This window comes from Canis lupus, chromosome 31 (assembly GCF_003254725.2).
Source record: "Canis lupus dingo isolate Sandy chromosome 31, ASM325472v2, whole genome shotgun sequence".
In the NCBI taxonomy this organism is placed as follows: domain Eukaryota; kingdom Metazoa; phylum Chordata; class Mammalia; order Carnivora; family Canidae; genus Canis; species Canis lupus.
In genome coordinates, this window is record NC_064273.1 from 31,910,901 (window position 1) to 31,932,269 (window position 21,369).

Below are 21,369 nucleotides of genomic sequence, written 5' to 3' on the forward strand. Positions count from 1 at the left end.
GGAGGATCAAGCTCTCGTGTTCTTCCTGGGGAAGACAAAGCCTCGATGCAGGGCTAGAGTCCAAGCTGTGAACGTGGAGGTAGTTGGACAGGTTGACATCTGGGCTTAGAGACGGGGTTGAGGGGAGTTAGGTCACCTGTTCGGGTAGCAGCATGGAGCCCAGAATAGGTTTGGCAGAATAGGATAACTAGTAGTTAATTCTTTAGCTTCTTTTGGATCTTAGTTTCTTCATTGTTGAAATGATAGGATTTGGAGCCAGTGGTCTGTGTGGTCCCACTTTGCTTCAGAATTCTAATATTCTTAGATTCTAAATTAATTTTAACTTCTCTTTGGTACTGCATGTGTGTGTTATGGTAACTCTCCCCCTCCCCTTTTCTTCAGCATTCCTCAGCATCTGCTTTACAGACTGTCCAGAGCTAGACTTTTAAATTTCATGCTTTTTTTGAAAGGGGACATTAAAAGGTCTGGCTTTATACAAAGCTATCACATATTACAGAGTTCATATGTGTAAGGGACTGAAAAACTTGTTGTGATTCTTAGGAAGGAGCACATTCAAATACAGATGGCTTTATTTTTCTAGGACAGCTTCATGACTGAAAGTGACGTGCTACTTGATAGCCTGAATTTATTGCCATCAGTTTGCTGCTGCTGGTAATATAAAGCCTGATGCATGTTTGGATCACACAACAAAATAACTAAAAAGGAGACCCTCTTAGTGTGAATTTTTTCTGTAACCCAACTGTGCAGTCCATCTGGCTGTGACTGTTCCTTTTAGTCAGAAGCCACCAACCAAATGACCAGCCATCTCAACAGATTTTCCCTTCAGTAGTAGCTCTGCTTCTCACCGTTTTCCTAGATATTTTCAATTTTATCTCTTTTCATTTAAATTGATGATTATAGTTCTTAAAACTCTTCAAAATCCACTGATCTTGTAAATTCACACTATCTACCTGAATTTATCATCACTCTCCCCATCTGCCCTCCGTGTATACATCTAACTTCTTAAAGATGTCAAAACCTTCCTTGTGCTTTTCTGCCTTGTGACTTTGCTCATGCATTTTCTCCAGCCACGACCTATTCCTTTGCTTGTTTATTTAAAGTCTTACTTTAATATTGCTTCCCCAGACCAAGCCCTCCCTGACCTCTCCTTGGGCCTTTATCCTTGAAAACTTTATTATTCCATCAGCTTTGTTTCCGTTGTATTTATTGAGGCATGTAGCACAGTGGGTTGCAGGTATTTGCCTGTTTGAGTATTTTGCAGAATACAAGTTAAGAACACAAGTTTATCTATGGCAGGGATTGTACTATGCGTTTCTGTATTCTTGGCACCTTGCATAGAGCTTGACACATAGAAAGCATTCAAATTGTGCTGAATTGGATTTACATTTTGTGATTATCTGTGGTGGTTTTTCATTTAATTGGCCATTTGTGTCATTTGTGTCAAAACCTAATAAGGAATAGAACATAGTTGATGATTGTAGTATCTGGAGTGGTTCTCTTTAAGGGTTTAGTGTGTTTGGCAGTGTAAAATTATCATCATCTCACAAATCACTGGTGTTTTCCTACAGATAGCCGCTGTACTGTATTAAGGAAACAAGACAGTGGCGATGTGCCGGTAAGTTATTTGATCACTTTAACCTCAGTGTGCTAATCTGTGTTAGCCAAAGAAGAGAGGGGTACCCAGGCCAGTGTTTATTACATCACAGCTAGCATGATGAGGATTTCTGGCTAATGTATGCTAATTTATTAGAAAGTTAATGCCCAGTCTTTCTCTTAGAGCAATAGTCAGCAGATTCAGAGGCTTAAATTAGACAGTGTCCATAAAGTTTTGTAACTAATAAATGTTAATCTCAGAAATAAGGAATGAGTTGCTGAGTCATCTCCTGGCATAAAAATGAAAAGTTATCTGTAATGATTAAAATTTTATGTTTTGTTCTGTAAGGAAAACAAAGAGACTTTGTTTTGAATAGCTCCAAAGTTAAAATAAATCCAGAGTTTTTCTTAGTAGGTTGTGGCAGTTTTCAAACAGATGCTTATTTACTGATCTTCAGGATCAGATCATCTGTACTTGAAATTTTGTCTTAATCTGCTGTTAAGTACTGCCAGCTAAGTATGGAAACACCTGTAACACAGCCATGGGAAGTTAAATGTCTCGTCAGTCCACTATGCCTCAAAGTTTGGCCACGTGTAGAAGGTCAATTTAGCTTAATAAGAAATGTCATTAAAATACTAGTAGCATATAACTGGAATTACTCTAAAAGACTGATTAATTACTTGAAATAACATAACCTTACAAATGAGTTTTAAAATGTTGGGGCAATTTTAGTTATTACACCTTTGTTATTGAGCTGTTATTTTCTATTATAAGTCATAACACCAGGGCTGACATTCTAAATGTTACTTTTGTTTAGCAATTTTGTTACTTTTGTTATGTATATTCAACTTGTGGCTGAAACCAGTATGATATTTTTATTTGGAGCTTTGTACTGCTGTTATTTGAGTTTTCATTGTTTTTCCCCCACCATTTTTCCAGTTTAATTCCGCCAAGATAAAAAATAAAGGCAAGAAAAAGAAGCCAAAAGATTCAAAGGTATATTTTCTATATTCTTGCATAAAATAATTGAATATATAAATTAGAATTAACCAACTTTGGAGGATATTTTGAAGCATTTTTAGAGCAAGACTTTTTAAATATTTAATCTAAAGATTTGTTCCAAGCCCATGAGATAAATATCGTGCTGTTTGTCTTACTGTGGATTCTCCTTGGCTCTCACATGTGTAGGGGATCAGACAAGAGGGCAAGAGTTGAGGCAGGAAACAAATATTAGAGGATGAGAGCAGCTGTTTGTAAATTCCACTAAAACTGGTCTTTTTATCTTTGACATTAAAAAATTTTTTTGAGGCCTAAATGTTAATTTGGGCCTATTTGTAGTTGTTGAAACTTTTATTACTATGTGTTCCTGTTTACAAAAAAAATTTAGATAAGTCTTATATATTGTCAGTTTGTGTATTTATATAAGCATTCATCTGTTTTAATGCTAATTTTTTTCATGGGATTTTAAGATAGAAAATCATTTTCATTTTTCTGTCTTTTAAACTAGCCTATGTTGGTGGGGTCTGGGACACCTTCTGTAACACCAAATAATGAGACTATCACTTCGGGTGAAGAACATAAGTAAGTGTAATTAAAATTTTTTGCTTCATTTTAACTCCTGCGTTAACTTAGCAAGTGGTGCTAATTTAATGTAATTTAAACTTGTATTTTATTTCCCTAATTTCACTCTCTAAAGATGTACATCTGTTATAACAACCTGATGTGATCCATCTTGGTTGAATTTATAGCAAAGCTTGTCCTCATTAGGAATTCATACAAACCAAATTAAAATCATTGGTCTAACGGCATTCATTAGATAAGTCTAGGAACTTACTATGCACAAGATACTGTGGGAAAATCCTAGAAAATAGTACCTAAAATATTCAGTGAAGAGAATGTCCTATTGACAATTACTAGCATATTTGCTGTAATAATAGAGGAAGATGTTTTGGAAACTGTATATGACATTGTGGTTTAACCTTAGATATGAGTGATTTTCAGTGGTGTCTGGGTGTTGAAATTAAGTTTTCAGGATATGAATAGGCATAGGAAGAAATAAAAGTAGTGAGTAGCAGTGACTTTTTGATGTCTAATTCCCTTGCAGACTAGAAATCCACAAATTTTTTTTCTCATTTTTTAAAGGAGTTGTCATAACAACTGCTTTTACACAGTTATTTTCATGGATTCTTTTAAGTGGAAGAATTATTTTGTTAAAATAGTAATAGCTTATTCTTAGACAACGTTTATATGTCAGTTACTATTCCATTGGTTTTACGTATATAAACTCATTGAATCCACTCCTCCACCCTAGGAGGTAATTACTGTTATTATGCCCATTTTATAGATAAAGAGACTTCTTACGCACAGTATAGTTGAATGATATGCCCCCAAATCTGAAGCTTCTAAATAGCAGAGCCAAGGAATTAAACCCAGCAGTCTGGTTTTAGAACTCACACTCGAACTACCACATCTCTTTAGAATGTTAGAATCTTATATTTTAGAAAAAAAAGTCTTTTTATTAAGTGTCTCAATCTCACTTTAACTTAATAGCAGTTACAATCTTCCATTTTTCTCTGTAACAAGTTATAAATTAATGTAACATTGATACTTTTAAAATCAGGAGTTTCAAAAAATTTGCTCTTGGGAGCAAGAATAGGTAGTTAATTAAAGGTGCTTACTCAGTGGTCAGGCATATATATATATGTACACACACACATATACACACATGCATATACACATACGTAATACGTATATATGTAATTGTGGAAGGATAACTTTTCTACATATAATTTTCTGATCGTATTTTTTTGCATTGTAAAGCTAAGTAATATGTTACTGTCTTTATATTTATTTCAGTTTAAATATTCTGGATCACCTTAAAAGTTTATGATTCACAAAATTGTTTTTTTATCAGCAGACGCAATTCAAATTCTGCAGGGCCATTTGTGGTACCTGACCACCTTCGGCAAGATGTAGAAGAATTTGAAGCTATCTATGAGCAGCACAGTAGTGAATATGTTGTCCGTAATAAAAAGCTGTGGGACATTAACCCAAAACAAAAATGTTCAACTCTGTATGAGTAAGTAGTTTAACATTCCTACAAATAGTATTTTATACTGAAGCTGCCAGTTAAAGATCTCAGTTGTTGAATTTGTGTCCCTTGTGCTTATTAAAGGAATCACTTATTGGCTCACAAACCTGGGTTTACAGCCTTTGTCATGTATTACACAAAGTTTAACTGAGTGTTTTTAATTATTAAATTTAGAATTCTAATTATTATTGGTTTTGTCAGTTTGAGCTGCTTAATATAGATATTTTCTGTTTCTAAAACTGACCTGGTGTATGCCAATAGGACCTATAAAATTTCCAGCCATAATCTTTTTTTTTTTTGATTAATTTATTTATTTGAGAGAGAGAAAGAGAGACACATACACACATATGCATGTGTGTGCACAAGTGGAGGCAGGGCAGAGGAAGAAAAACTCTTCAAGCTGAGCATGGAGACTGATGCCAGCTTGATCTTACGGCCAATGAGACCATGGCCTGAGCTGAAACCAAAAGTTGGCCGCCTAACCCAGCTGAGCCACCCTGGTGCCCCCCAGTCTTTTTTTTTTTCTTTTCTTTTTTTTCAGCCAGTCTTTTATCTTTTTCCAAGATATACAGTACTCCTACCTTATTCTTAGTTTCGCTTTTCAGGGTTTCACTTTACCCACAAGCAACCCCTGTCTAGAAGCCCATGATCCTCCTTCTGACATATTGTCAGAAGGTCAGTAGTAGCCTAACATTAGATCACATGCCTGTGTCACTCACCTCACTTCATCTCATCATGTAGGTGTTTTATCATATCACATCATCACAAGAAGGATGAGTACAGTGCAATAAGATATTTTGAGAGAGACACCACAGTCGCATAACTTTTGTAACAGTGTTATAACTGTTCTATTTTATTATTAATTGTTGCTGTTAATTTCTTATTATGCCTAATTTATAACTTAAACTTTATCACAGGTATGTATGTGTAGGAACAAAACAGTATATATAGGGTTCAGTACTGTCTGTGGTTTCAGGCATCCCCGGAGGTCTTGGTATCTCTCATGGATAAGGGTGAAGTTAAACATTTGACAAGGAGTAGTATAATTATTTGATCTTATTGTTCCTTTGTTGATGGATGTGGATGTTTAGCATCTTATAAGTCCAGTGATAAGTTAACAAGTCTTAGTGGGGTGGATAAAATAATGGAGTAAAGAGTTCAGGAAAATCTAGGAAGCAGTTAAGCTTTTTGAGCTTGATATTATTAAGGTATTGCTACCTTCCTTAAGAAATGAGGGCTAAGGGCAGCCCCGGTGGCGCAGCGGTTTGGCGCCGCCTGCAGCCTGGGGCATGATCCTGGAGACCCAGGATCGAGTTCCTCGTCGGGCTCCCTGCATGGAGCCTGCTTCTCCCTCTGCCTGTGTCTCTGCCTCTCTCTCTGTCTCTCTCTCTCTGTTGCTCATGAATAAATAAATAAAATCTTTAAAAAAGAAAAAAAAGAAATGAGGGCTAAGACCTACAATAGAAAATTAATTTAAAAGCTAGCTATTCTCCCAGAAAACCTGTCACTCATCCATAATTTGGTCATTCCTTCTATCCTTCCCAGTTGCATTATTCCTGTTCAGTCTAGTTATACTCCTAGGTACTTCTTTATAGTTTTCTTTAGAGTTGAAATGCTGAGCAAATTCTATTTCCAGAGAACGCTCCTGGATGACCATATGGAAACAGCTATAAAACTATACTAGTATTTCTTAAAATATGGTGGGCTTTGCTTCTGGCATCTAAAACTGAAGCTAAACTGTGTCATTTTGAGGACCTTGCTTCTTAAAGAATTTATTACTATTATAAGTGGGAGGAAATTAACTTCATGAGGAAAAAACTTAGGCTGATTTGTATTTTGAGATAAAATTTCAAGTCAAATTGCAGGAAGTTACACATCAAAATGGTTGTTTCTTTGAATTTTTTAAAGTAGACATGTGATAATGAGCTTAATGATTTTTTTTAAGATTTTATTTATTTATTCATGAGACAGAGAGAGAGAGGCAGAGACAGAGGGAGAAGCAGGCTTCCTGCAGCCTGTTGTGGGACTTGATCCCAGGATCCCAGGATCACAACCTGAGCCAAAGGCAGATGCTCAACCACTGATCCACCAAAGCTTTCCAAGAATGATTTCTTTTAGGGGCACCTGGTTGGCTCAAAGGAGTGTGTGACTCTTGATCTCAAGGTTGTGAGTTCAAGCCCCAACCTGGGTATAGAGATTATTTAAATGAATAAATAAATAAAAACTTTAAAAAGAAAAAAGAATGATTTCTTTTAGTGGCCGGTGGGCAGAAGAAATAAAAATGAAACTACAATTTTCTATATGGATAGGAAGGTAGAGGAGTAGAACAATTATTAGACAAGGAATTAGGAATACTGGGATAACTGCTATAAACTTGATCTTGAATTAAGTATTTCACTGTGAAGTAGGGGAGTAGACTGATAGGTGTTTAATTGACCTGATCCTTCTAGTTCTAGCGTTTTATGATTTTAGGTAGTTGAAGCAAATGAAATTTCAGTGGGTAGTATTCTGCATTTAGCTTTTCCTAATACCTCATTAGGGGTGTTAAGTATTTGGCCAGCATTAACCACTTAGGGTTAAGCACTGTGAAAGATTCAGAAAAACTAGGAGATACAATCCTTTCATGCAGCTTGCAAGTAGTAGGAGAGCTAAATTGATCATTGGTCAGGTCACAGTGTATTGCAAAAAAAAAATTACTTTGTGAAATAAGAATCATGAACTTGGACAAAACAGTGATTTTTCAAAGGACCACAACCAGAATACTAGGTTGGGGATGCCTTCTGAAATGTTTTCTCCATCCTTATCCCTTGCCCGTGTGCCAGCAGTGACATGTAATGGCACTGTGGTTGGTATGACTAACCATGACCATTTCAGACACTAATGGTCATCATCCAATGACAAAAATATATCTACATACATACATAACATAAGAACTATTAATATCTCTGGTATAATTAGCTTTTTTTTGTTTTAACTCCTATCACACACAGTGTGCCTCATTTTTACCCCTGGTTCTGAAGCACATAGTCTGAGACTTTGAACAAGAACAAGCAATGATGAGAGCGAAGATGAATCTTGTGTAACTGGGTGGAAGTTGAGTCAGTCTCACCATTCCAGTTGTAACTCCATCTTTCAGACGAGATCGGGCGCGTTCAGGGTGGTATGGCCGTAGACTAACTCCATCTTTCAGCAGAGCTTTGGCCTCTTTCATGTCTGCTAAGCAGTCACACCAGTACCAATGTTCAGAGTGCACTGATGGAGGGACTCCAACCCCTGTGAAGCACTGGATTATGAAGAAATTTTATTTATGCTGTTTGGACCCAGTGTTTATCTTACAGAGATGATTTTTCAAGGCTAGAAAGATGTATAGAGTTAAAGTTCATTTTGTGTTGCATTTCAAATAATAGTGACTATAAAAATTTTATTCGCAGTATGGTTATAAAATGGTTTCCCTTTGGGCTAGGGACCCAAGTTAAGTTAAATTTTGTTCTACTTCAGTGCTTGAAAAATTCATTGCAAAAAAAAGAAAGAAAGAAAAATTCATTGCCACTTAGCCAGTGGAAAAAATGTGGAGGCTCTCTTTGAGAAAAAATATTTCTGATTATAAAAGTAATGTAAATTAATATGGGATTTTTTTAAAATGAAGGAAAAAATTATGAATAATTCTATCATCCAGTTATAAGTACAGTTAATTTTTGGTGTATATTCATTCAGGCTTTTAGAATGTAAAACATAGGTCTTAACATTTATAAACTGATTTTACTATACACTCAGCTTTGTCATAACCTTTTTCACTAAAAATGCATAGTGAGCATCTTTTCATATCCTTGACTGTTTTTCAAGAGTGCAACTTTTATTAGTTGCTTGGTAATCATCACCAGATTTGCACTATCATTGACATTGCCAGCTATTGAAAAGCTCATTGCTGAATTACTTAGAGTGGTTTCCTTGTAGGTAGTCTTTGCTCTTTAGTTATCCCGTTTCAATTTAAGTGCTTTAATCCAGGTGGAAAAGCTTTGTTTTTCAATGATTCTCTTCAGTATTCATCATGAAGAGCAAAAAGTAAATACGCGTACACCATCCATGAATTATTCTGCTGTTGCTTAATGGCAGGTAAACACCAAATGGAAGGATCTCTCTTCAGAGAGATGGTAGAGCCAGAGTTACAGCAGTCAGCTAAAAAATCCTCAGCAAGGGTTACTGTTTCTGAGACTACAATGGTTTCTTTTTACCTCACTCTCCTTCAAGCCTCTGATTTTAGATTTCTCATTAAAAATGAAGTTTGAGGGGCAGCCCCGGTGGCTCAGTGGTTTAGCTCCGCCTTCAGTCCAGGGAGTGATACAGAGACCTGTGTCTCTGCCCCTCTCTCTGTCTCTCTCTCTCTCTCTGTATCTCAATCTGTGTGTGTGTGTGATGAATAAATAAAAATCTTTTTAAAAAAAGAAAAATAAATAAAATAAAAAAATGAAGTTTGAGGGGCACCTGGGCTGCTTAGTTGGTTAAGCAGCCATCTCTTAATTTCGGCTCAGGTCATGATCTCAGGATCCTGAAACTGAGCCCCGTGTTGGATTCTGTGCTCAGTGAGGAGTCTGCTTGAGGATTTTTCTCTCTCTTCCTGTGCCCTTCTCCTTCGGTTCACTCTTGCACATTCATACTGTTTTTCTCTCTCAAATAAATAAATAAAATATTTTAAAAAATAAAAGTGAAGTGTGATGGAAATCTTAAAGCAAAGACATCTTTTTTTTTTTTTAAGATTTTTTTTATTTATTCATGAGAGACACAGAGAGAGAGACAGACACACAGGCAGAGGGAGAAGCAGGCTCCATGCAGGGAGCCTAATGTGGGACTCGATCCTGGGACTCCAGAATCACGCCCTGAGCTGAAGGCAGGCACTAAACCGCTGAGCCACCCAGGCGCCCCAAAGCAAAGACAGATCCAACCTGCTATCTTGCAAAACAATATCTATGTTATAAAGTTCCAATTGTAGAGATTATTCTAAGTGGAAAATAGTCATCAAAAAACCCTTTAAGTATTTAGAGCAGCATTGCTGACAAAAAAGTAGTAGCATTTGGTCTTCCAGCTTCAGAGTATCAGTTACCTTGAATAGAGGTTAAACAAAAATAGTCCTATGCCTTTATCTCCAGCCACATCTGCACGTAAAGTGGTTTCTTTTGTTTCAAAGAAATGTTTTTACCTTCCTCTAAATAAATTGTCTTCTTGGCTAGTCTCAATTTACTAAGAAAATCCCTTTGGATATTTTTGCTGTGGAAAAAGCAAATCTTTTTGGTGGTGTGTGGTATATGTCTTTCTTGCTAGTTATACCACTGTTACAGACTGAATATCAAATTCAAATGGAGAAGTAAGGCTCTTTGAGGCAGACACAGAATGGGAACAGAAAATAGCCCCAGAACTGGAGTGAGCCCCAATCCAGAACTGGTAGTAGATTAAAGGATTGCCCCATTACTGTGTGTCTGATCCTGTACTGTATTGGTTTATTGATCAGACAGGATTAATTTCAGTACCTCTAAATTATTGCATATTCTTTTTTTTTTAATTATTGCATATTCTTAAACAGAAAAATATTAAGAGACTTACTACATGCAAATTCCAGTTAGATTTTAATGAAATTTCATCTCTTCTCATCTGGCATTCTTGTTATGTTTAATTAATTTTCTTTTCATTCCTTTTAAAGTAGATTGTGTAATGATGTAATTGAAATTTATAAAAGAACTTTTTAAACCCTTTTTTGTTTTTTTTTTTCAAAAACATTTTTAAGGATTATTTTCTGAGAAGTGAACAAAATTTTGCATTTATTTATTTATTTATTTATTTATTTTTTCAAAATGTTGCTTTTAGAGTATCCTTGATTGCAGTTAGCTTTTGTCAAATTTAACATGAATGTAATATGTTTGTTTGGGAGATGTTGAAATCAGTTGGAAGTGAAATTGTATTTTGCTTTGGGAGAATTGTGGGGAAAAATAATTTTTTTCAAATGAACATGTAAGAGCACTTCCTTATAATAACATGTGAACATAATTTTTTTTCAAGTTATTTCTCTCAGTTGTTGGAGGAGCATGGTCCCTTGGACATGAGTAATAAAATGTTCTCTGAAGAATATGAATTCTTCCCAGAAGAAACTAGACAGATACTAGAAAAAGCTGGAGGTTTGAAATCTTTCCTCCTGGGATGTCCTCGTTTTGTTGTGATTGACAACTGTATTGCTTTGAAGAAAGTTGCTTTACGGCTCAAGAAAAAGAGAAAGAAGAAAAACATTAAGACAAAAGTGGAAGAAATTTCAAAAACAGGGGAGTATTTACGAGTTAAACTACCACTGAATCCAACTGCTAGGGAATTTAAACCAGATGTAAAGTCCAAACCAATGTCTGATTTATCTTCAGCAACAGCTTCTGAGAATGTGAAGCCCAAACCTGTAGCTGCTAATTCTCCCAAATCAACCTGTGAAGTTATGAAGCCAAGACCAGTGTCTGATAATTCTTCTAGATCAGTTTCTGAAGATGAGAAGCCCAAAGAAGTCTCTTCTGATTCTGCCCAACCTGTATCTGAGGATGCAAGTCACAAGCGAGTATCCTCTAATTCTCCTAAACCAGCTTCTGAGGATGTGAAACCAGCCTACTGGACTCAGCCCCATTTGGTCACAGGATACTGTACATACCTCCCTTTTCGGGGATTTGACATTACCCAGACACCACCAACATACATAAATGTGTTACCAACTTTGCCCCAGTACACTAACATTTACACACCTCTGCCCAATGTTTCTTCTGAATATCAGCTGCAAAGATCAGTGCCAGTGGTGCCGTCTTTTATACCCAGTGAAAGACTAGATGAAAGTGCTACTGTGTACTTTGAGGGTCATCATTTGAATGCTGAGAATGCCCCTGGGAACCAGATTGTCCCTAAAACACAGATCCTTCAGGACTCTATGGAAGTGTCAGTAAAGACAGAGTGCAGCACAGATGGTGCTGATACAGCCCTTAGTGAGTCTAACAGATATGATGGTCACTGTGGAAATTCTGCCAACAAGTGGGAAGTAAATCCAGAAAAAAACAATGAAGTAACAAATACTCCACATACACAAATGGTTGCCATACAGGTAAGACTTGAATTAGAAAAAAGTCATCCTAATACTGAAATTTTCCCTCTCATCTTTTCATTGCCCTTAGGTTTTACTAAAATTCTTTCAAATTATTGGCTTAATATTGGTTATGAAGTTTTTGTCCCAAAATGTGTTAAAAATATATGAACCCTTTTGTAGGGCATGATAGGCAACCCAGAAAGAATTCTGGGGTCTAGTAAATAATGTACTTCTTCCCTAACCAAGTTTTGTACCAATTGGAAAATAAAATCAAGGAATCAGCAGATGGAGCCAAAACATTACCTTAACAATGAATAATGGCATCATAAGGATGATGTGGTTTATTTCTGTATTTGAAGCCTATGCCACACCAGCTTACCCACCTAGTTACAGCAGTGCTGGACTAGGAAGCCTCCCAACTTGGAGTGCTGCCCCACAAGACCCAGTGCATGGAGAATGAAGGGAAATGTACTTTTTGCACAGATGGCCCCCAAAAAGCAGAGTCTGGGCTGTATGTGACCAGTTTTCCTACCAAAACAGGGGAGGAATGGGGGAGTTAAAAGACAATCAGGTGGAGAGAAACGAGAGCTGCAAATGAAAGTTCCTACCTAACAAGCATATAATAAATTGATGTTCTCCTATAGTTTATGCTATAGAATATGAATTCATTAAACCCTTGTTGGCTTATCCCCCTCCTTACTACATTTCCTGTTTTCTAGAAAGCTTTGAAAGAACATGTTAAAAATAATGAACCAAAGTCATTTTTATTACATGATAATAAAATAATAAATTCTACGTGATAGCTCTTTCGTTACACAAGTGTTTGTAGAGAGCATACAGCATTACTGAAATTGAAAAAAAAAAAAAACTTGAAAAAATTGTGGGCATGTCTTAAAATGTCATTAAATGATGGATTTATTTATTTTACTAGAGCAATTGAGGTAAATTGAATTTGAGTATTGTTTTGCCCCAAAGGTGTCTTGGAATATAACACATCAAGAAGTCAATACTGAGCCATATGATCCTTTTGAGACACAACAGGTAAGTCAAAATGAATTATCATGACATTTCCCTTGTAAATTTTCATCTGGCTTTTATTCCTCTCTATTTTAAGAGACTGTTCAGAACCAGATCAGAAATAGACATTTTAAACTATTTTTAATAGTTAATTTTGTAATTTGCCTTTAGGGAGATATTTCACAGATTGAGAAGGAGTTCCAGGTTTTACAAGAGCAGCTTAACGAGGCATGTGAAAATTATGAGCAGAGAAAACTCAAGGGCTCAGAAGAGACCAGGGATCTGGAAGAAAAATTGAAAAGGAACTTAGAAGAAAACAAGGTAATCCTGTCTGAAAGTTAGTAGTATATGTTATGATCAGAAGGTCTGTACTTTGGTAACCTCAGCTAAGCCACACCACATTGGCTGAGCAAAGGATTTCTAAAATAGGGATCCCTGGGTGGCGCAGCGGTTTAGCGCCTGCCTTTGGCCCAGGGTGCAATCCTGGAGACCCGGGATCGAATCCCACGTCGGGCTCCTGGTGCATGGAGCCTGCTTCTCCCTCTGCCTGTGTCTCTGCCTCTCTCTCTCTCACTGTGCCTATCATAAATAAAAATGTAAAAAAAAAAAAGGATTTCTAAAATAATGCCTACTTAAATTTCTCTGTGACATACTAAAGTGGCAGTGTTTTTACATGTTTTAGAACCTCTACATGTTGCCATCTAAGTAAAGGGTTATGAATTTGGGTTTTCATTTTTTATACTTCAGTTTACTTCCTTAATAGTTTACTTCATTAACTAAACTTCTTTTCTGAAGACTAAGTTTTGAGTTAATCCTTATTTATATTGAGAAGCAGTGTAGCATTAGCGGTTCACAGTGTGAGCCTTGGGGTCAGACCGACTAGGTTCAGATGTAAGCTGGGCTCCATACTAGTTCTCATTCTGAGCAAGTTATTTAACTTCTTTGTGCTTGTTTCTGATCTGGAAAATTTGGTGGTAATAGCTCCCATTTCTTGGGGTTAGAGTAATACTTGTGAAGTACTTAAAACTGCTTGGTGCATAGCAAGGGCTCTGTGAGTATTGCCTGCCACTCCTACTACTGTCTTCATCTCACTGTTAAGAAAGTATAAGAATAACACATGGAGCTTAGGCATAGTAGATCTGTAACATGACTTAGAACATCTTGAGTCTATTGATCTTGAATTCCATTAGCTAAGATAGATTACAGTAATGTGTAACTGATTATTAGAGTAACACTAATTATTGGCAAGGCCAGATGTGAATTGGTGGGGAAATGGAATTGTAGATGTAAGGGTATCATAGTCTGTTTCTTTTTTAAAACTGAGGTCTTCTGTATAGGTGTAACAAAGGGATATTAGTTAATTTAAGAAAGGAAGGATTTACACTTACTGGGGAGTATTACGAGTATTATGTAACAGGTAGAATTGTTGATTCACTATCTTACACACCTGAAACTAATGTAACATTGTGTGTCAACAACACTTCAGTTAAAAAAATAAAAAAGGAAGAATTTGCTCCAGGAGTCTGGATCAGTACTGGGGTACCATATTCAACAGAAGAAAGTTAGCTTCGTGGGACCTTAATCCCACAAATTGATTTATTGAGATTCAAGTACACTTGGCAGAAAAGAGTCAGTTTGTAAAGGTAACTGTTATAACATTCCTATTATAACAGTTATAACATTCCTGTTACAACTTATTTTCACTTGGGATGGGACTGAGGAAACTTGAAGAATGAGAAGAATTAGAAGGAACTACACTTTCTGGTCAGTTGTCTGGTTGAATGAGATCTTCCTAATTGGGAGAGGAGGAAATGAGCAAAAATAAAACTCTGCATGGTGACTCATAGAACACTAATTTGAATAAACTGCTTGGGGGGGCTTAACAAAATAAAATATTTTTATAAACTATTACCTCAGTAAAATTCAGTTTTACTAAGTTTGTATAAGAATGCTTGTGGCCGGGATCCCTGGGTGGCGCAGCGGTTTGGCGCCTGCCTTTGGCCCAGGGCACAATCCTGGAGACCCAGGATCGAATCCCACGTCGGGCTCCTGGTGCATGGAGCCTGCTTCTCCCTCTGCCTGTGTCTCTGCCTCTCTCTCTCTCTCTCTCTCTCTCTCTCTCTCTGTGTGTGACTACCATAAATAAATAAAAGTTTTAAAAAAAAAAAAAAAGGAATGCTTGTGGCCTCCCCGATTAAATGAGGAGAGCAGATTTTCAGACGGCCACTTAAAGTGGGCATCTGGTGAATGAGGTTTTGTTCTGACAGGCTTGTCCAGCTTTATAAACTGCTGGTCTGACTGGGTTCTGTATTTGTGCCGTTTATCAAGGCATTTTTGTATGTTTGACGAAGAAATGGGCAGTTAATCTGGCCCACAGGCAGGAGGGCTGCAAGACAGCAGTAGCTCTGACTGGGGCTGAGTTCCTGATACACCTTTTTTTTTTTTTTTACCTTCACTGAGGCTCTGGGTCTGCTTTCAAGTGGTGGCTCTTAAGAATGTAGTCAGTCTGTGTTAAAAGAGCCATTATTGAGTCCCCAAATTTCAGGTCTGGTAGGTTGTTAGACTGACTTCCCATATCAATTGTAGACCTGTTTCCTATCAGGATAAGTTGTTCGTCTTAGTTTTTAGATAGTTGTCCACACAGGAGCAGATAAGATGTAGCTGTGGCCATTTCTTCATTAGTCAGGAGTATGTTCATAATTAGCTTATGGAGAAATCTTTTATATAAACATAAAAAGACTTTTTTGGCTTTTATTGATCTTTCCCATGGCCTTAGACCTTCTAGTCACTGAGGTTTCAGCTAATACTTTTACTTGAAAGTTGCTTAATACCAGGTAATGGATGTATTAGATGCAACAACCTTTCAGACTACCTGGGTGGAACTCAGCACTCCCATCTCATACCTTTGTGACCTTAGTTCACTCAATCTCTTCGACCCTCAGTTTCCTCATTAGTAGTACAATCTCTACTTTGTAGGTTTGTGAGGACTCTCACAGGGTATTTGGACAGGGGTGGGGTGGTTGCCTGGAGATACTAAGTCTAGTAGAAGGAAGAATTGTCCCACTTAAAATGCCACTCATGCCCCTACTGAGAAAAACTGTTTACAAAGCAGTTAAAGAGTGCTTAGCACTTAAAAAGCATCAATAATAATCTGAGCTAGCTATTTCATATAGCTAATGGGGTTTTATTATCATGAGCTAGGAATGGCCTTAATAGATAATTGGGCCAGTTATGTATTTTCAGAGGAGAGTACCTATTGTAAAGCCAGAGTCTCCTGTTGTTTTTAATGTACCTCTAACTTGCAACTGTCAGTTTGTAATTGCAGTATTGCTTGAGGGCATATGTTCTTAGTTTATTAAGATAGAATTCATCACTTGAACCATTATAAAGTCTGTAATTCAGTGGTTTTCAGTAGACTCATAATGTTGTATGACCATTACCCCTGTCTTGTTCCAGAACCATTTCATAGCGCCAAAAAGAAACCCTGTACCCACTAAGCAATCACTCATCTCCCCTAGGATGTGTGTTCTCAAGGTGCTTTAATGAGATTTTCTTATAGCTAAGATGGGTATTTAAGTTGACTTTGGCTCTTAAAACACAGTCAAAATAATTTTGGCCTAGAATAATTTATGGAGTAGAATTTTGGAACTTTGTCCTATTTTTGTATTAAAACAGAATCCTGGGCCCTGCCTGCCAAAAATTTCTTAGCCCACATCTTTGTAGAAGTGGAGTTATCCTATTCAATCACAATCTTTGCCAAGTTCAGCCTTTTTAAATCTAACATTTATGGAGTCATTATGTGCCATACTCAGTTGTAAATTTTTTACATTAATTGTTTTATTTAATCTCAATTGTAGTATACTAGTGCTATAGTATAGTACACCAGTATTGTCTCCATCTTATTGTTAAGGAAATGGAGGGAGGAGCCACTAATGCAACTTTCTCATAGTCACTCACACCAGTACTAAGTGGCAGAACAGATAGTGTCAGGCTCTAGATCCCTTGCCTTTGTCCTCCCTTAAGGGAATGTCAATTCCTCAAACAGTTAAAAAACATTTAGCACTTCATGAGCAGCATAGATGTATCAGTTAATTTATGCCATATAGTAATGCTGAGTAACAACCACCCACAAAACGTCAGTGACAGAGGATAGTATACATCCAGTGTGTGAGCCTGTGGGTTAGCTTATCCCACTTGGGCTTGGCTGGACTGTTTCCCCTTTGGATCAGGTAGGGCTCTGTTCTTGGCTGTGCTTGCTCACATATGTGTGGTCACCACATTCTGTGTCCGCCTGCATCCGAGGACATCAGGCCTGCACATTCTGTGAAGATTGTTGCTTGATTTTTTGCTAGTGTGTTGTTGAGGATATTATCCATTATTTCATTTCACTTGACAAAATTTATTGGATGCTCCCTCCAAAGAAGACATACAAGTGGCCAACAGACACATGAAAAAAAATGTTCAACATCACTCGGTGTCAGGGAAGTACAAATCAAAATCACAATGAGATACTACCCCACATCGATCAGAATGGCTAAAATGAACAACTCAGGAAACAACAAATGTTGGTGAGGATGAGGAGAAAGGGGAACCCTCTTACGTGTTGGTGGGAATGCAAACCGGTGCAGCCACTTGAAAAACAGTGTGGAGGTTCCTCAAAAAGTTAAAAATAGAGCTACCCCATGACCCAGCAATTGCACTAGTGGATAATTATCTAAAGGATACACCCCAATGTTTATAGCATACACCCCAATGTTTATAGCAGCAGTGTCCACAACAACCAAAATTTGGAAAGAGCCCAGATGTCCATGGACAGATGAATGGATAAAGATGTGGTATATATGTATAATAATGGAATGTTTCTCAGCCATAAAAAAAGAATGAAATCTTGCATTTGCAACAATGTGAATGGAACTAGGGGGTATTATGCTAAGTGAAATAAGTCCGAGAAAGACAATTATCATATGATCTCACTCATGGAGTTTAAGAAACAAAACAGATAACGTAGGGGAAGGGAAGGAAAAATAAAATAACAAAATCAGAGGAGATAAACCATGAGAGACTCTGAACTATGGGAAAGAAACAGGGTTGCTGGAGGAGAGGTGTGAGGAAAGATGGGGTAACTGAGTGATGGGCATGACAGAGGACACGTGATGCAATGAGCAGTGGATGTTGTATGTGATGCGTCACTAAATTCTACCTCTGAAACTAATACAGTAAATGTTAACTAAATTGAATTGAAATAAAGAATTAAAAAAAAAAAAAAAGATAAGCCAAGCTCTGTGCTGGTCTTCTGGGACTTTTATGCAGCATCCTCTTTCCTCCACTTTCACTACCTAGGTTTCTTTGTGCAGCAGATTTTTTTTTTTTCTGTAGATATAGCTCACTGTATTTCCTCTGACTTTGCTGCTAGAAAAGTTTTAATGCTGTTTCTAAAGAATGGTTAGGACCTCATGCCATTCATTTTTTTTTTAAAGATTTTTACTGATTTTATTTTTATTTTTATTTATTTATTTTTTAAGATTTTTTAAAAGATTTTTTAAGATTTTTTAAAAGATTTTATTTATCCATTCATGAGAGACACAGAGAGAGAGAGGCCGAGACACAGGCAGAGGGAGAAGCAGGCTCCATGCAGGGAGCCCGACACGGGACTCAATCCCTGGTCTCCAGGATCACGTCCTGGGCCGAAGGTGGCGCTAAGCCACTGAGCCACCCGGGCTGCCCGATTTTTACTTACTTTAAAGAGAGAGAGAGTTTACACACATGAGCAGTGGGAGAGGGAGAGAAAATCTTGAGCAGACTCCACACTTAGTGTGGAGCCCAACTTGGGGCTCAATCCCACAAACCCAAGATAATGACCTGAACAAGACCCACAGTGGGCCACCCAACCAACTGAGCCACCCAGGTTCCCCATATATATGTAGTCAAGGGTGCCTCAGTTGTTTATTTTGGAACAAAGTTTAAATTTAAGAAAAAGAAGTATGGAAACCAAATCTTTTCCAGTAGAGGAAAAAAAAACTATCAGGAAATGTTTATAATTATGTCAGTAAGCTGTACATATAAAGAATGCAGTTGTATATAGTCTTTTTTTCTTTCCTTTTAGGTGTTTAATGTAGTCAGGCTCATGATAGCTGACCTAGTTAGCATTGTGAGGTAGCTATGTTATTAAAGGGTGGTTAGTTTAAACAGCAGATAAACTCATGTAGCATCTTCTATGGCTGAGCTGTGTGTGTGTGTGTGTGTGTGTGTATGTTTAATACTTTGTGCCTTTTGGGCAGCCCGGGTGGCCTAGCGGTTTAGCGCTGCCTTCGGTCCAGAGCGTGATCCTGGAGGCCTGGGATCGAGTCCCATATCAGGCTCCCTGCATGGAGCCTGCTTCTCCCTCTGCCTGTGTTTCTGCCTTTCTCTCTCTCTCTGTCTGTCTTTCATGAATGAATAAATAAAATCTTTAAAAAAAAATACTTTGTGCGTTTTGATAACTCCTGTTGGTACTTGTTACCAAGTGGATTCTTATGCCCCCCTATAAACTTATGGTTACACGTGGTCTCCTGGCCAAGGGGCTTAGCCTGAGGTGAAATTTGGCTCAGAATGAAAGCATGGAATAGGTGAGAAACAAAGAAGGTTGACTTGGCTAATAGCAGAAAGGCTTGTGTGTGGACATAGGTCATGGTAGAAGTGAAGCAGGTGGAACACATGATTTTAAGTAGAGTAGACGTCATTTCAGTCACAGTAATGATTCGGTGAATTCAGGATTCACAGTGTAGCAGCAAGGAAGAATGTGAGTAAAACTGTCCCCATCCTAGAAGGAATGTCATTGAAATGACATTGAACCTCTGCTGCCTAAAAACCGTTAGTTTTATGCATCTCAGTGCCAGTGAAATCAACCCTGCTTTGTGGTAGGACCTAGACTATTAGCAAATCTTTCACCCAAGCACATAACAAGCCTTGGTGTCTAAGGCTTAAGAGGGAGAAATATATGGGATGCCTGGGTAGCTCAGCAGTTAAGCATCTGCCTTCCGCCCAGGGAATGATCCTGGAGTCCTGGGATCAAGTCCCACATCAAGTTCCCTGCATGCAGCCTGCTTCTCCCTCTGCCTGTGTCTCTGCCTCTCTCTGTATGTGTCTCTCATGAATAAATAAATAAAATATTAAAAAAAAAAAAAAGAGGGGGAAATGTCCTTCCTCTAAGTTAAGTGTTGCCTTTGACTAGAAGACCATCACTTCCCATGGAGTCTGTGTAGGTGGCTTCAGGTATGCCATTCTCTTTGATGGAGGAGGCCCATTTCTTTATCTGAGCCAATGCCCTCAGTAACCTGGTCACATTCTAAGCAGTTGTTGATATTAGTAGAATTTAAATACTTAAATCTAAACTTGTTTCTTATAAATATTGTTCTGTTCCCTGATTCACATGTTACTAGAAATGTGAATACACAGAATATTTTACTTATAAATGATATGTATTTTTTGTGACTATTTTTTTTTAATTTTTAAAAATATTTTATTTAAATTCAGTTTGCCAACATATAGTATAACACTCAATGCTCATCCGGTCAAGTGCCCTCCTTAGTGGCCATCACCCAGTTAATGACATGTATTTATAAGCATGTGCCCCACCTATACCTCTGCCAGCATTGAATGGATGACACTTTGAAAAATGACATAAAACGTTTATTTATTTATTTTTTAAATGTATTCATAGAGACACAGAGAGAGAATCAGACACACAGGCAGAGGGAGAAGCAGGCTCCATGCACGGAGCCCGACATGGGACTCGATCCCGGGTCTCTAGGATCACGCCCTGGGTGGAAGGTGGCGCTAAACCTCTGAGCCACCAGGGCTGCCCAGACATAAAACTTTTAGAGAATTTATAGATTCAGGAGAAGTTTGAGAGAGCAACACCTGCATAAGAAAGCTGATAGGGGGGAATCCCTGGGTGGCGCAGCGATTTGGCGCCTGCCTTTGGCCCAGGGCGCAATCCTGGGGACCTGGGATCGAATCCCATGTCGGGCTCCCAGTGCATGGAGCCTGCTTCTCCCTCTGCCTGTGTCTCTGCCTCTCTCTCTCACTGTGTGCCTATCATAAATAAAAAATAAAAAAAAATAAAGAAAGCTGACAGGGAAGGCTGGGTCTCAGGTGGTGTTTAACCAAACTGGGGGAAAGTAACTACCCCTGCTTCAAAATATAGGTTTTCACTTCTGTTTGTTACACTGCCTGAGAATCTGATGGGTATCTCAACCCAGATGCCCCTGTGACCAGATCAGAAACAACACATTTATATTCTAAAAAGTGAACAGAAACTATTGGACTTGCCAAATAAAGCACATATGCAGACTACCTCTGGATTAGGAAATCATTTAGGCTGAAGAGTGAAATGCAAACACTTGTAGGCAAGCTGTGCGGGTTCTTCAGCATACCTTAGTGCAGTCAGGTCTTCTGAATGCCGAGAGACATGAAGGAGAGGAAAGAGGGATCCCTGGGTGGCGCAGCGGTTTAGCGCCTGCCTTTGGCCCAGGGCACGATCCTGGAGATGCGGGATCGAATCCCACGTCGGGCTCCCAGTGCATGGAGCCT

The 21,369-nt window shown here is 38.0% G+C and overlaps 1 protein-coding gene across 11 annotated transcripts in view; it reads left to right on the forward strand.

Moving 5' to 3' along the window:
• The window catches only part of TTC3 (tetratricopeptide repeat domain 3), a 117,044-nt gene that overhangs the window by 72,605 nt on the left and 23,070 nt on the right, over positions 1-21,369 (forward strand). For 10 of the 11 annotated variants that reach the window (XM_025449999.3, XM_035709371.2, XM_025450003.3 and 7 more), the window contains 7 exons: positions 1,569-1,615; positions 2,534-2,590; positions 3,102-3,175; positions 4,509-4,673; positions 10,734-11,799; positions 12,757-12,822; positions 12,970-13,119. In XM_025449999.3, coding sequence (XP_025305784.1) covers positions 1,569-1,615; positions 2,534-2,590; positions 3,102-3,175; positions 4,509-4,673; positions 10,734-11,799; positions 12,757-12,822; positions 12,970-13,119 — 1,625 coding nt within the window. The remainder of the gene's footprint in view (positions 1-1,568; positions 1,616-2,533; positions 2,591-3,101; positions 3,176-4,508; positions 4,674-10,733; positions 11,800-12,756; positions 12,823-12,969; positions 13,120-21,369) is intronic. The other variant, XM_025450000.3, reaches the window with a different exon arrangement.